We start from the raw sequence: 16,243 nt of genomic DNA, 5'->3' as shown, positions 1-16,243 counted from the left end.
CACTAAATTAGTTAATTTTAATACGTACTTAATTTAAGCTGGTCAAAATTTTGATATCCTTTAATGGGAGCCAAAATGGCTCCCATTTATTAAAAATGGCGACTGTCTTAATAGTTTCATTTTTATGGAGAAAAATAAAGAAATATGAATCTGTATTTGAAACTGTTTAATTTTATATTTAAAATCGTTTAAAATTGTCTACCGATAATTTGTGTTAGGCGTCTTACAAGTAGATATTGTTAGTTGTGGCGTACAGATGGCGCTAAATAGACGCCGTTCGTCGCCATCTTGTTTTTTACAAGTGTTTATAAAAACTACGCTTTACGATAGCAAATTCAAATATTTGTTGAAATTTTATTTATATGCAATTTTGTAAAGCTGTTTTATCGAGCAGATTTATTATAAAATGCCATAAAATACCCTAAAAAATGTGTAGAAAATCTTAAAAATAACCCAAAGACGTCTGATATTTGTATTTGTTATAAAGACGTGTTTATATTTGTAGACGAACAATAAAAATATAATTAGCTTCTACGTATAGATTTATGTAGAGGACTTAAATAAAACTTAAGAATATTTAATTCACAACGGGTTATTGTTTCTCTTCACGATAGAATGGAATAAAGCAATATAAGTTATATAACACAAGGCCAATCTGGCATGAGGTGGTGCCTCCCGAAAAAATTTCTATAGAAAACTGGTCCCTATTTAAATATTACATGAAGAAAACTGAGAAATTTCTGCCTGGTCAGCCCGTTGGAGAAAAGCGAACCCACGACTCATCTGGCATTTGTGATGTGTTTATGTAAACACGCCACAAATGCCAGATGTGTTTAATTTCGTAATTACACTTGATTAGTATATAAGAGCTGGTTCTGCAGCGAAAATTTATGCTGAGATCCTCGAAGTTTCACACCAGTTGTCTCTCCACAATACAGTAAAGTATGAGTCCATTTAAATTTATTTTGGTTTCAGTATTTTTTGTTGATGTACTGAATATAGTTGCAGACAGAGGTAAGAATTTTTCCAGATTATTTTTAGTTTATTTAAAATATTTTATTATCAGTATGGAATTTGCTAGTGTTTTCAAAATTTACTACAGTCTGAACAGACCCTCTACGAAACGGAAACCTGCCTAAATGGGAAATAGATTTCAGACAGTTTTAACATTATGACTTTCATTGTAACTATGGCATACATTACTGTTTCTCACCAACTTTCTATTTGAGTAATAAGTATTAAACACACAAACCTGTATATAAAGGAAACCTGCTAAAACGGAAACGCTTAATTTTGAACGGAGAATATGATCGGTTCCTTTTAAATAGGTTTACTGTATAAATATAAGTAGTCTATCAGTCTCTGCGTGTAATAAACAATACGACGAAATTAGCTGCTGTTTTTTGCATCACAAACGCATGATCCTTTATTCTAATTGCAGTATTTTAAATTTTATTTAGTGAAAAATCTTTTCTTAGGATTTTATGACTTGATAGCAATTATTTATAAAAATTTTTGTTACGTTTTAAGTTTATTTTTTGCCAGTAAGTTTTAAGGTCTCCCTTTTCTTTTCTTACTAGGTTTTTCAATTTAAATTGTTTACCCCGTGGCGGCTGCATTATGTAAATATTTAGTGTTTACGACTTCCACAATTGCTATTTATTAGTTTTATCACAGTCGATAGATATACTGGCTTTTGTGCCTCCAATAGCTGTAATGCTACTACACTGGTTTAATAAATATTTGTGAGATAAGCAGGGAGTCAGGGGTTAATCCCTTCCTGACCACTTAATCTGCACGGAATGGTAAAGCCTGACCTCGGTGTCGTTTCGGATGGCTAGGAGGGCAAAACGTGAGTGGGAAGGTCGTAAGTAAGTCGACAGGTGTTCTTTGATTGACAGGAGACATAACAACATTAACATTTATTCTAAATCTAAAGGTAAGATATATAGGTTAAATACATGCGGTTACATATGCGATTAAATACAGGTACAAATACTCCTATGGGGAGGAGAACCAGATAGTTTTACGTTGCTCGCGAAACGCGTGCTCATTCTATTTCTAATGGTTTTCTCGCGGAGAGAGTTTACAAGTTTCTAGCCCCCCCTAAATATCTCTCTTATGCGTAGCGGAGAGTCGGTTCGACGAACTTCGATGTATGAAAGGGTCGTTGTCGAGGAGGTTCTTCCAACGGGTGTCTTCTCCTCTTCTTGGGTCCAGTCCGACGTATGGAGGCCCGGGAGACGGGATGCGCACGATGTTCCGATCTAACTTCCCGTTGAATCGCTCTCCTCGAGTTCCGGCGACTCTCGCTTTATATTTCCGTCGATTCTGTTAAAAGTTTAACGTTGTGAAGTTTTTTTTTTGATGGCAACATCGACATTACTTCCGAATATCGTCATGTTCCGTTGAGTCAGTCGTTTGACTGTGGCTTTTTCTTGTGACAGACTTGATTGTCTCGCGCGCGTTTGAAATAGGAGGGACAATTTTCCTCACATTTGGACCATATGAATCGCTCGATCTCGACAGATTTTTCGAATCATGTTTTTCTCGAAACAATTTTTCATTTGAACAGCGCGTATGTGAATATGATTTTTTTCGTTTCATTTTCCTCCGGACAAAATGTTTTTTTTTTTTTATCAACATCGGCCATTTGCCGAAGCTTTCTCGCGATATATGTTATCACCACGCCCCAGCGAATAAATTGTTACAGTTTTTCTCATTGTTATCTAACAAAAAGGGAGTCTACATTACTACTAGTCAAGGGCGTCGCCAGAGGGGGGCAGAGGGGCAGTTGCCCCTCCCTAGACATGCGAAAAAAATTATTTAAATGCTAAGTCATTTATTGCCCTATTTATAATTCCCGCGCGATGCGACCTGAAACGCACACCTATGCGTGTTTATGTTGAATGTAAAAACGATGCCATGCATTTGTAATAAATATAATTTTTTTAAATCATAAAGTGACATATCTTTTCTATAATAAAAATAACTTTTATCATCACTAATTATTTCATGTTTTTTTTAAATAGTTAGAATTTTTCAGATACTTATAAAAATTTCCTCAAAATTTAACATATAAATTCAAATGTTAATAAATAATTAACTAAGGCTTACAAAGTGACGGCCGGATGGCCGAGCGGTCAAGGTGGCAGCCTGCCGCTCTGGGGGACCCGGGATCGAATCCGAACGGGTCGAAAATCCCCAGGAATTTTTCGGGGGGTGGTCCGTTCGGATATGTCGGGCCCCGTCCCTCACCACCCGGTCGCCCCATTGTGGGCCTGGCCGAACCCATAATGGGCCTTCTAAAAGAGGCCCTCTTAGTGCCCACAGGGCGGAAAGAGTTAAAAAAAAAAAAAAAAAAAAAGGCTTACAAAGTTAACATATGTTTATATGGTCTTAATGGTCTTGCAATGATGAGTGTCCATAGAAAGATCATCAATGAGAACATAAAGGATTTTAATAATAAAGTAGTAGAAAAATTCATAAAAAACCCAAGAAGATTATGTTTTAATTAAAATAATCTTAAGCTTCTTAAAATGTATGAATCGTTTTTATTTTACCTCCAATTCATATCCTCTGTCAATTTATATCATCTTGCCCCCCCTGGCCCATTGGCTGGCGACGCCCTTGCTACTAGTTTCGATTTGGTGACAATTGATTTAAATGCGCACGCGTATTTACAATAGACCTCGCTCCAGTTGGAAGATGATATCCTCCCTTTCACAAGAAAGAGAAGCTACCATTTACAATCGGCGAATAATCCAGTTGGAGTAGGGTGTGGCAGCCGCGGAAGGCCCTCGTTTTGCCGACCGGTCTCGGCGACCTTCGCGTCCCGTACCGCTCCCACATTTGGTTGTATACTTCCCGAAGACTTGGGAAGAACCCAGGGGTAATCGCTTACTGGTCCTTGACTTCGGAGAGCATAGTTGTGTGTAGGTTGTGACGGGATCACGGGTTGTTCGACTTCCGTGTCTCCGGCGGCGGTGCTCGTGATACTGTCTGGCTTTGCTGCCGTGAATCTAAAATGATTTTTCGTCCCAGGGGTTAACCTGTTCTGTTTGAGGTTGCACCTCCGTTAGGGGTGACGGATCTGCGTTTTTCGCGCCAGGACTTCCTTCTTCTGCATCGGGTGGTACAAATTCCAACCTAGCGATTGCAGGTTTCAGCCTATTAGCATGCGTGTGTAATTTCTTCCTGGATTGGATGTGTTGGACCATAAAGTCTACGGGGTTCGTTTCCGCAATTATTCTATAGGGACCGAGCCATCGCGGGGCCAATTTTCGCTTCACTCCCGCGGGTATAACTACCTCATTAACAAAAACTCTGTCTCCAATTGAGAATTTGTATGGCTTGTGCATACGTTGATGATAGGTATTTTTATCGTGCGCGGCTTTTTCCGCGTGTTCCTGGGCTAATTTGTGGGCTGAAATCATCCTCGCTCTTAACTCGTTCGCGTAATTTTCATTTATGTAATATCTGGGTCTATTTGGTTCGATAACGATGTCAAAGGGGTAAGTCGGATGGCGTCCATACAAAAGGAAAAAGGGCGTTTCGTTAGTGCTCGAGTGTACTGTCGTGTTGTACGCGAAGAGAGCATACGGGATCATCTCATCCCAATTGCGCTGATCCGCGTCAACATAACGGGTTAAAATATTTATCAGCGTTTTGTTCGATCGCTCCACCATTCCGTTACATTGGGGGTAATACGCTGTAGTAAGGAGTCTTTCTATTTTTAACAATTCATAAACCTCCCTCATAACCTTGGAAACGAAATTGGATTCTCTATCAGTGAGTAATTGTTTCGGGACCGAATGTCTGAGAATAATCTGCGTGACGAACGCTTTCGCCACTGTTTTTGCCGTAATGTCGGGCAACGGGATCGCTTCGGCCCATCTAGAAAAATGATCGATAAAGACCAACAGATATTTGTTGCCGTTACTAGTAATAGGAAGGGGACCCTGGATGTCCAGTGCAGTGCGTTCGAAGAGTCTCGACACTCGAGGGAACGTCTGCAGTGGGGCTCGGTGTCCGTGTTGTGGCCTTTTCCTCATCGCACACTCTTGACAGCTATCGCAATAATGGGCTATGTTCTTATTCATTTCTGGCCAAAAGAACTGTGTCTGTAGTTTCTTTCGCATCTTTTTCTTACCCACATGTCTTGAACTAGGGATATCGTGGAACATTTTTAAGACATAGTCTATCATAACCTTGGGTACGACTGTTCTATCCCATTTTTCGTTTCTCTCGGGGTTTTCCTTTCGATGATAGAGGGTTTCGTCTGCGTCTAAATAATAATCTGCGAAGTCTACGTTTGTTTCATGGGAGGACGAATTTCCCATTAACTGTTGTCTAATTTGCTTACAAAAGAGATCCTTTAACTGTTGTTCCTTTATTTGTACCTTTATTTGTACCTATATATAGGTTGCATCTCGCAAATTTTCGCTACGGGCATTCGGCTTAGCCTGGTTTATGAATTATTTCCAACTGATACTCTTGTAATGCCAAATTCCATCGACTAAGTCTCGAACTTTCGTCTTTAACGTTAATAAGCCACCTAAGGGGTCTATGATCTGTGATAATTGTAAATTTTCTCCCGTAAAGATAGGGTCTAAAGTGTTTGATCGACCAAATCACGGCCAAACATTCCTTTTCTGTTGTGCTGTAATTTTTCTCGGCTGATTTTAACAATCTGCTTGCGTACGCTACAGGAAGCTCTCCCCGCTCATCCTTTTGTGATAACACTGCACCTATCGCTGTGTTGGAAGCATCTGTTGCCAATATAAAGGGGCTGTTAAAATCTGGGGACCTAAGCAAGGGTACTGTAGTCAAAATTTCCTTTTATATTGATAATGGCCCGACGGAGTGCTAAACCCCGTCTTTTCTTTGGATTCAGGGCTCAAGGGAATCTGCCAAAATCCACTTAGGGTATCCATGGAAGCAAACATGCGGCGCGGCAAGGAAAAGCGGTGACGCAAACGCGTCTTCGCCGCGCGGCAGCACGACCACACAAGCGGCAATCCGTTTACATTTCGGCGCATGCGTTCAGTATTCAAGATGGCGAACGATATCGACGCTCCGCTATCCACGTGTTTACAACTTTTGTTTTGTACGGCTCGTTTTATTTAGCTAGAAGATTTCGTCGAAGATTCGAATGAATATTTTGGATTAGAGATATCGTATTGGCAAGAATCTTGCAGAGATATTTTGTTGGATCGATAAAGAACTGATGTACAAAATAGGCTTATTCTTCGATTAAGATCTCTCGATAAAGAATACTATTTCGAGTAAGATTCGGTTGTTTTGTTCTTTGAATTAAATAATATATGATTACTGTATCTGTGTAGAATTTGTGTTAAATTTATTATTCTTTCCTCTTTATTATGATGTTAGTTATCTCGGTTAACCACGTCGAACTTTCCGCCATTAAAACACCACGTGATTGTATTTTCTCACGTGACAGCCAGACGAAATGTTATTGGCTGATAGAAACGCGTCTTGGCGGCGGCCGCCGCGAAAGATAGAATTCGACCAACTTTTGCAGCATGAGAAAAGCGGCACGAAATAGACCTCTGCGGCGAGAAAAAGTGACGTCATTCTGCCGCTTTTCCTTGCCGCGCCGCATGTGTGCCATTCGGCTTTAGGGTATCCATGGAAGAAAAGTATCGCGCTCTTCCCAGCAAACTCAGTGATTCCTGGATATGGGGCAACGAATAAGGGTCTAACTGGGTAATTTTATTTAATTGGCGATAGTCCACCACCATTCGATAACTTTTATCAAATTTACCGCCCATCAAAGCTGGGAATGCCCACGGGGAGCTGGAGAGCTCTATCACTCCGCTCTTTATCATTTTATCCACTAATTCATCCATTATTTCTCTCTGGGCATATAGAATTCGATATGGGGCACGACGTATCGGGGGATTATTTCCAGTATCTATCTTATGCTCTACTAAGTCACAATAACCCAAATCGAAATCGTCCTTCGCGAATACATGCTTATATTTATATAACAAATCTAATAGAGGGGTTAATTTATTCTTTCCTACTTCGCTAAAGTTAAATAAATTCGCAAATTGAGCTCTAGTTAGTTCGTTTTCGTTTAATCGCGTCATTTTATTTCGTTATTCCTTTGTTTCCTCTTCCGCTAAGAGAAAAGTTCCTAACTTACTTCCTCTGTTTAATCGGTTGTGTTATTACATTCATTATTCTAACGGGTACTCTACCCCGCTTCCGTGTTTTGACTAACATGTGGGCAACAAACACGTCTTTCCGTTCGGGGACTGTCGGTTCAATAACTCCTAATTGTCCCGTCAACGGGAATGAACTTTCCCCTCTACAATGACTTCTGACCGCGGGGGAATGACGTAGTCGTCGGCTAACGTCACTTCCTCTAACGTCACCTGCTCTAAACTATTAACCTTTGTTTGTTTTAACTTCTCCCGTTTAGTTTTTCGCTTATTATTTCGCTTGCGTTTATTTTTCTTTTTCGTTTCCGCGTTTTCTATATTTCTATTTTCGCTACCGCTACTTAAAGTTACATTTAAATCGTCTTTTGACGGTGCGCGTATTTTTACGCCTGCTTTCTCGCGCTTAATTTCGACGCTTTCGTTTAATTCTGAACTATCGTCGCTTTCTTTTATTTCGGCTAGTCCCAAAACGTCACTGTGGGTCACTCGGTTAAAGGTCGTAACGTCGTATTTTTGAATAATATCTCTACCTAAGAGTCCGTCGTTAGGCACGGTAATCTCGGGGTGCACTAAATAACAATCATGGAAAAAGGTCAAACGTCCGATTTGGAATTTTAACTTAAACTTTGCGAATGTCTCGATAACGTGTCCGGTGACACTTATTAACTCTACTATTCTAGTCTCCGCTCGCGGCAATCGCGTTGTATCGGGGAATAGCTCTCTAGAAATTAAAGTAACAGCTGCACCTGTGTCTATTGTCAGCTGAACCTTCCTATTTTCTATCTCGCAAATTATTGTACAAGGAGGCAATTCTCTACTTCTTGATTTATTGATTCCCGCTAATTGGGGTGTCTCTGGACCTATCGGCGGTCGATTTATTTCGCTATTTCGTTCTCTAAACGCAACCGATATGACTCTGTCGGAGTCTCGCGTTTGTTTATTATCTACGGGCATATTTTCTGGGGCAGGTAACTCTAAAAATCGAGGGGCGGCTACGAGGATCGGTGCGCGCTCCGTATCGAAGCTGCTTCCGACCAACCTAGACCGTAACGCGGGGGATAAAAGGGCAACGGAACACCTTGTCCATTGTTTTCGTATTCAAATTGTCTAAATCGCGTAGGGGAAAAGGGTATCTGTTCCGACTGACTAAATCTAAAGGGGTTCGGCCGATTTCTAATGGGTATCTGCCAGTGGCGTGCCGTGACATTTGATGATAGGGAAGCTGTGTTTCAGTAAGAAGCCGACTTACAGGGGCAATCAATTAATTGCGCGTCAGGGCCCGTTCGTATTCGTTTGTTCGATAAGCCAGTAAAAACCGTATACTTCTTTAAATGTATTTTTAATAGATTATCTGACGTACTTAATAAATAAGAAAAGTTCAATATAATTACCTCCGTTATTAGATTCAATAAATTCCCTACGCCCTCTAAATGCCAATTCTCGCTTTGAGAAAAAACATATAACTTCTATTAATTTAAATATATCTATTAATCGTAATTATCTAGTTATAATTTTCAATATTTATTTTATATTGTCTACCAATGTTAAATTCTATTCTATTTTGATTTCCAAATTGTTTCAATTTTACGAAAGAATCGTCATTCGTCATAAATTTTATCGTCAAAATGTCGAAATTTTTTTGTCGACGTATTTATATTTAATTTAGGCATTGGTCTTTCTCTTTTAATAATGTTTTCTTTTTCATTATATGGTCTCGAACCAAAACTTTTTTAAAATAAATTTTTGAATCACTAGCCACGATGTAAGGGCTAAAATTAAAATTATAAAAAAAACTTACTTAGTAAAACAAAATGTGTGACGAATATACATACCTAGTACAAAAAATTCTTCAATTGTATGAATATACTTTTAAAGAAACTTATAATTAAATATAACTTTGTGAAGAAACGTACATAAAAATAACAAAATATTCTTTACTTTTTAAATCTTAAAACAATCCACTACAATTAGTGAAATAGCTCCCTACGAGTGGCTAATGAATGGAATCGGAGACGGTCCAGGTAGGTGTGTGCGTGCCAAATCCGAGGGTGCCGATACCGGTCAATGTCAAATGCCTCTTTTGTCGCATCGCTAGTATAATCTCAAAGGACGCGACGGGGTTGTTGTAGATTTTAAACGTTTCTCACCACAGCTGTAAACATCTAAATACTGTTAAACTTAACAGATTGTCCGTCGTTGGTTTTCTAACTAATTCGTTTTAGGACCGAGTGTTCACGGAAATTCCCAAAATTTACAACTTTTCGGTCACTCTCATTGAACTGGAAAAATTTGTCTTTATTACGTCTAATATTACGAAGAGATCAGACCCCACTGTACTCGGCAAGAGATTGGTTCGGTTAAGCTTCTGTTTAAGTAAAATTTCGGCTCTTTCATCGGGGTTTTATTTATGTTTCTAATTCCCTAATCGCTTAATTATTTAACTACTACTTAAGTAGAAATAAGTCGAAACCGGTTACTTTGTACTCGAATATCTGTAGTCTTGGGAAAGACAGTGGAAAGACAAATTTTTATGACAACGGATATATAAATCGTAAATTTAAGGAAAATAAATTCTAGAGCTTTTTTTGTACCATTGTACAGTACTTCTCATTCATTAAATTTGGTTGTAAATGATGCTGCCAAAGTAACAGTTAATTTTTTAACACTGTACTAGAATTGTACACGTTTTTTCTGCATCCCTTACAGATGGGACGTACTAAATCGTAATATCACCGGTTTAACATTGAAATCCGTAAGTAATATAAGATGGGAGAGCGATACGCAGAATAAATATATCAAATATTTTAATGGATTTTTTAAAACTCCTGTCAACTATACAGAACTATCATAAAAACATGCCAGTAAACTCCTATCGGTTGGGTTAAGTTATAAATCTAGTCTAGGGTGAGCAACCGTTTTCATAACATGGGCCAGAATAAATTTTACGTTTTTTCCGCGGTCCGTAGTAGTCAATTGACGCCTTCTTGTAACTCGTAATTTTTTTAGTCTGCAAATATGAAATAAATAAATAAAAAGTTAATTACTACATTTATTTCTCTTATCGTTTTCGAAAATTACAAAGAATTGGAAAAATAACTATTAATTAGTTATTTTTCCAATTTAATAATCTATTAAAGATCTCGCGGGCCGGATAGAAACTTTTCGCCAGCCGTAGCTGGCCCGCGGGCCGGGGGTTGTCCGCCGTCGATCTAGTCTGCTCGTAATTCACATAATCGGGCGAGGGTGGCCGAATATCTAGCAGGCGGCTAACGGCTCAGAACCGGTCCGGGATATAAAATTGGACTCTTTACGCGTGTGTCGCTTCTACCAGCTAAACGTCACGTTGGTGCTCTGTAAAGCGCATGCGCCAATGCCTATATAATCTGGCTGATTGGAGACTAACCACGGTTTCGACATTCCTTCCGCCACCGAATTATTCGAATATACAATAGCAATCTTATCGTTTTTTTTTCACATGTAGTATAGAAATTTGTAAAAGATACATAATGCAGTTATAATAAAATATTAATTTTAATTAATTCAAAGTACGTTAAAATATGAAAATTTATATTTTATAAAATACAAGGGAAGGTCATTGGAAGGTGAAATATAGTTTACATAGTTAGATTTTTACAGCTACTGTGAGAAACGTTTAAAATTTACAACAGCCCTGTGGCGTCCTTTGAGATATACTGGTGATGCGACAAAAGAGGCATTTGACATTGACCGGTATCGGCACCCTCGGGATTTGGCACGCACACACTCACTACACACCTACCTGGACCGTCACTAGCTAGTTCCATCCATTAGCTACTCGTATCAAGATATTTGACTAAGTGGATTGTTTTAAGATTTAAAAAGTAAAGAATATTTTATGTTATTTTTATGTACGTTTCTTCACAAAGTTATATTTTAATTATAATTTTTTTTAAAAGTATATTAATACAATTGAACAATATATTGTACCGGGTATGTATATCCACCGCACATTTTACTTCACCGAGTAAGTTTTTATAATTTATTTTTAATTTTAGCCCTTATATCGTGGCTAGCGATTCAGAATGTAATTGTGATATTAAAAATACATTTAGAGAAGTCTACAGTTTTTACTGGCTTATCGAACAAATGAATACGAATGGACCCTAGACCAGTGATTCTTAACAGGGGGCCGCGGCCCCTGGGGGTCCATAAGAAGTTTGCCGGGGCCGCCAAATTATGCAAAATTTCCTTCAGAATATAATAAAAAGAAAATTGATGTATAATCCGAATATCGTATTGAAAAGTGAAATAAGAAAGATAAAGTTTTCCTATTTAGTTTTTATTTATTTATTTTGTATTTCTTCCTACATACAACTTTGTTAGTACAGAAGAAATAAATGTAAATATGCTACTTACACCGCAGTATTTACTTCTTTTATTCTAAAGCAATTTTAAGAAACTATTAATGCTTGGAATTTTAAAAATAATTAGGAAAAATAGTAGGCTTTGAAAATTTAAATATTTTGGCAAAAGATATGCAAAATCCTTACGACAAGTGGGCGTTTTAGTTTTAGTTTAGTTTTAGCATCGGCATTGGATCGATTTATCGACATGTTTCTTATTTTATTTTCTGTTAAAAATTAATGAGTTTTCATGTTTAATTGTGAAGTTTGAATGTTATTTAAATAGATAATGAAATAATAAAGTTATGATTTACATTTATTATATAAAAAATAAAGCAATAATAAAAAAATCAATTTATTATAGATAAATTATCAAATTATCAAATATAAATTATTATTAAAAAATGGGGGTCACAAAAAAATTATGAAATATTTGGTGGGCGGCGAGTATAAAAAGGTTAAGAACCACTGCCCTAGACCATCACTGACGCGCAATTAACTGATTGCCCCTGGAAGTCGGCTTCTTACAGAAACACAACTTCCCTGTCATCAAATGTCACGGCACGCCACTGATCGGCAACCTCAGGCATTAACTGTACTTGAGAGTATAGCGCAAGAAGCAATATATCTATCGACTCTGGTATGATTAAGTATTGATTACGAGTAAAGGTATCGTCTTGAGTGACTACGAAAAGAGTGGTATTTATGCTCTGGTCACTGCTGGCTGGTCCCATAGGGTCAATTCTGAAGTTCGCCGCGATTCAATATCTTCGAGGGTAGACTAATGGGCGCGAGCCCTCTCCTTCTCAAGAGGGGCCAAATCAGCAGTTATCCAATCCGCGGTGGTCCAAAAAGGAGACCTCTTCAGATTAAAGTTGAATAATAGCTCAAGTATCATTCAGGAATCATTCACGAACCTTCCTCTGATGTCTTCAAGAAGTGGATCACCTAAAATATATCAAAATAAAGGGCAAACCAGCTTTGATTAAAGGCACATGAAGCAGCAATTAGAGTTTAGCAGACGGGCTGGACAGAAAAAGTCGTGGGTTATCTTCAGCAATGAAATAAGTTTAACCTGGATGGATCGGATGGATATCAACGATATTGAAGAGACACCCAGAAGAAAGCAAAGACCTACTCGAAGCGACAGCTCGGTGGTGGATCCACAATGATTTGGGCTGCAATTTAATGGGGCAAAAAGTTTGACATCGTGATTGTTGATATTCGTATGGGGACTACCAGCAGATGCCTCAAGAGTCTCTTCTCCCAGTTGAGGAAAAACTGTGAGGCGATGGATGGATATTTCAACAAGATAACGCACCAATTCACCCGGCTAATAGCACTCAAAGATGGTTTTCAGACCACAATGTTGACGTCATTGCCTCGCCATCGAGAAGTGTCGATCTTAATTCGATTAAAAAGATCTGGTCACATCTCTCCAGGATGGTATATAATGGTAGCCAGCAGTTTCATGACACCAGTTCACTCGAGATCGCCATCAAGTAAGCTTGGTCCAAAATCGCTCAATCGGAGGTTCGAAAGCTCATTTTCTTAATGCAAGATAGAATATTTCAGTGTATTTTAAAGAAAGGCGATAAAACTATGTATTGAAATACAATATTTTTTTTTTAAGTAAAATTAATTAGAAAATTTGTATAAAAGAACTTGGACTTACAATTTTGTCTCTACATTTTTCATATTATTATATGAATAAAAAACTAATTTCTGTGTAATGTTTTATTACGTTACGAGAAATTAAGTTTTTATAGTGGAACGAATTTGTATTATGAAGGCTGCCTGCTGGCCGCCAAACCGCTGGTGGTCTTAAGGTAGTTTATATACAAAAATATTATCTAGTATATAAATGAGTACATTTTATAAATTTTATTTTCATTTTTAGTTTGTCCTAAACCAAATGAAGAACGGAAACCTTGTGGAGCTTGCGATGGAACGTGCACTAATCCAAATCCTACTGTGTACCCTTGAATGCGGACCAGCTTCGTGTGGATGCATCAACGGTACTGTTAGAGATAAATATAACAAATGTATACCAGTAGAAAAATGTTGTCCTGAACCGAATGAAGAACTGAAACCCTGTGGAGCTTGCGATGGAACGTGCACTAATCCAAATCCTATATGCACCCTTGAATGCGGACCAGCTTCGTGTGGATGCATCAACGGTACTGTTAGAGATAAATATAACAAATGTATCCCAGTAGAAGAATGTTGTCCTAAACCGAATGAAGAACTGAAACTTTGTGGAGCTTGCGATGGAACATGTAATATTCCAAATCCTATATGCACTGAAGAATGCGGACCAGCTTCGTGTGGATGCATCGAGGGTACTGTCAGAAACGATTCTAATATATGTATCCCAGTAGAAAAATGTTGTCCTGAATCTAATGAAGAACTGAAACTTTGTGGAGCTTGCGATGGAACGTGCACTAATCCAAATCCTCTATGTACCCTTGAATGCGGACCAGATTCGTGTGGATGCATCAACGGTACTGTTAGAGATAAATATAATAAATGTATCCCAGTAGAAAAATGTTGTCCTGAATCGAATGAAGAACTGAAACCTTGTGGAGCTTGCGATGGAACGTGCGATAATCCAAATCGTATATGCTCCTTTTTATGCAGACCAACTTCGTGTGGATGCATCAAGGGTACTGTTAGAAACAATCATAATATATGTATCCCAGTAGAAAAATGTTGTCCTGAACCGAATGAAGAACTGAAACCTTGTGGAGCTTGCGATGGAACGTGCACTAATCCAAATCCTATATGCACCTTGAATGCGGACCAGCTTCGTGTGGATGCATCAACGGCACTGTTAGAAATAAATGTAACAAATGTATCCCATTAAAAGATTGTTGTCATTAATTCGAAGTTTTGAATTATATGTTTAATTCGAGGTTATACAATGTATTGACTAGAACATTTTACTTGTAATGGAGTGGAGTGAGAATCGTGGAAAAATACATAGTATTGTCGAGTCGTGTATAAATCCAAATTCTCAATATACCGAATTGCTAAAGATGTGTAAAGAGAACCGTCAAGAGGGCTGTTTATAAGGAATAATATTATATACAGCGGTACGTTTCATGTCTTTGTGATCTAGCTAAGATAATTAAATATTAACTATTGTTCTTACAAGTGTTGGTTGTATTTGATAGCTGACACAAATTTCCAAAATATGTTAGTACTTCAATTCAAAACATAAACATTCAAATGCTAACGTTGCTTAAATTTAATAAAACAACGTTAAATACCAAATTTCTCGTGTTTGCAAAGCATATTGTAAGTTACGATATTCTAAAAAATCTCGTAAACACAATGTTATCTAATAGTGGCATGTCTAGATTTTGAGATATGGATGCTGCTCAAGGGGGACGAAGGCAGGTGCCATCTGTCGTATTTTGGAGAAAGTTACTCAGTTAACCTACAATTACTTAAATTAAGTAAGATTAGGCCATTCATGCTTTACAAAGACCTTAGCGATGTAAGCGATGCTGGTCAATGTAGTCACTATTCTGAAGGTGTAAAACGTAATGGCGATTGTAGTAAGTCCATAAATATTCATATCATTAGGACAATGTCTTGTGGAACAAGAAACAATTTAAAACAACCACTTATTACCTTGATAAATAAAGCAATCTGGCGTGGAGGTATACATGCACCGTATTCTAGATATCCTGTGAGAGATTTGCTTACAGATGTTACAACTGCCGCTTCAAATCACTTACACTCAGTGGTGATATTCGAAATATTTAACAAAGGGTTCGCTAGCAGAAAATTTTTCCCTGACAATCACCGACAAACGAAATGAAAGTTTTGGCTAGAAATAAATACAATACCTTTTCTTGCGATATATCTAATGATCAGTGAGGTATTTGGAACGTAACGAGCCCTGGGCCAGGACCAGGTAAAAATAGCATATTAGTGCTGTCGACCTTGTTGTTTTTTTCTTTTAAGGCACAGAAATTTTTCACCCCGAATCGCACTACTCATAGTAGACAGATGTCATCATCTCTTGTAATACAATATCCCAATATCCTTTTTATTTCGCTGTTCATAGCCCGACACGTGTTCCACAGCCATCTTGTATTATCTCGCGCGCGTGAGATTGTGGGATCTCTCTTATGACTGGATCTAGTTTCAAGAACTCTCTTGAATCGATCGCGATTAAACCTCGTTTCGGTCGAGATTGAAACGGTCGAGAGAGATCGCACCAAGACATAGTCCCCGACCTTGCTCACAATCTAGATTGAAATGCTCAGTGCGAACGGGGTATAAGGCTTTAGTTTAGTAGTATTACAGAGTATAATACGTATATTTTAATATATTATTAAAAAAAAAAAACAAAACCACTGAGAAATGTTCCGTGTGTTTAACAAGGTTCGGGAAACTGAAAATTTTAACAACGGATTCGGCCGAACCTGTGCGAACCCGCTGAATATCACCACTGCTTACACTCGTACCACGTGTTTTGATGGATCCGTCTAGACATGTAAAGTTCCATTCCTCACCATCAGGCTGCTCCGTTGTAAGCCTCGCCGAACCTAAAACAGACTTGGTAAAAAATACCCTTTTATTGTCCACAGGACAGAAAAAATTTTAAAAATATACTCTCATAAAATAATTTATAAAAACACTAGAAAATAATACAGA

At 38.0% G+C, this 16,243-nt stretch overlaps 1 protein-coding gene across 1 annotated transcript; it reads left to right on the top strand.

Annotated features, from left to right (window-relative positions):
* The first annotated feature begins 930 nt into the window (after positions 1–930).
* Positions 931–14,728, top strand: LOC136983175 (prestalk protein-like). Its single transcript, XM_067279831.1, is given in 3 exon segments — positions 931–1,014; positions 13,473–14,361; positions 14,364–14,728. Coding segments are annotated over 2 exon segments (966 nt in total). The 5' UTR covers positions 931–1,014; positions 13,473–13,487; the 3' UTR covers positions 14,456–14,728.
* The last annotated feature ends 1,515 nt before the right edge of the window (positions 14,729–16,243 follow it).

This window comes from Centruroides vittatus, unplaced genomic scaffold (genome assembly GCF_030686945.1).
Source record: "Centruroides vittatus isolate TY-2023 unplaced genomic scaffold, ASM3068694v2 contig_877, whole genome shotgun sequence".
In the NCBI taxonomy this organism is placed as follows: domain Eukaryota; kingdom Metazoa; phylum Arthropoda; class Arachnida; order Scorpiones; family Buthidae; genus Centruroides; species Centruroides vittatus.
Note: the sequence above shows the minus strand (reverse complement) of the source record. Positions and strands in the feature narration are given on the sequence as shown.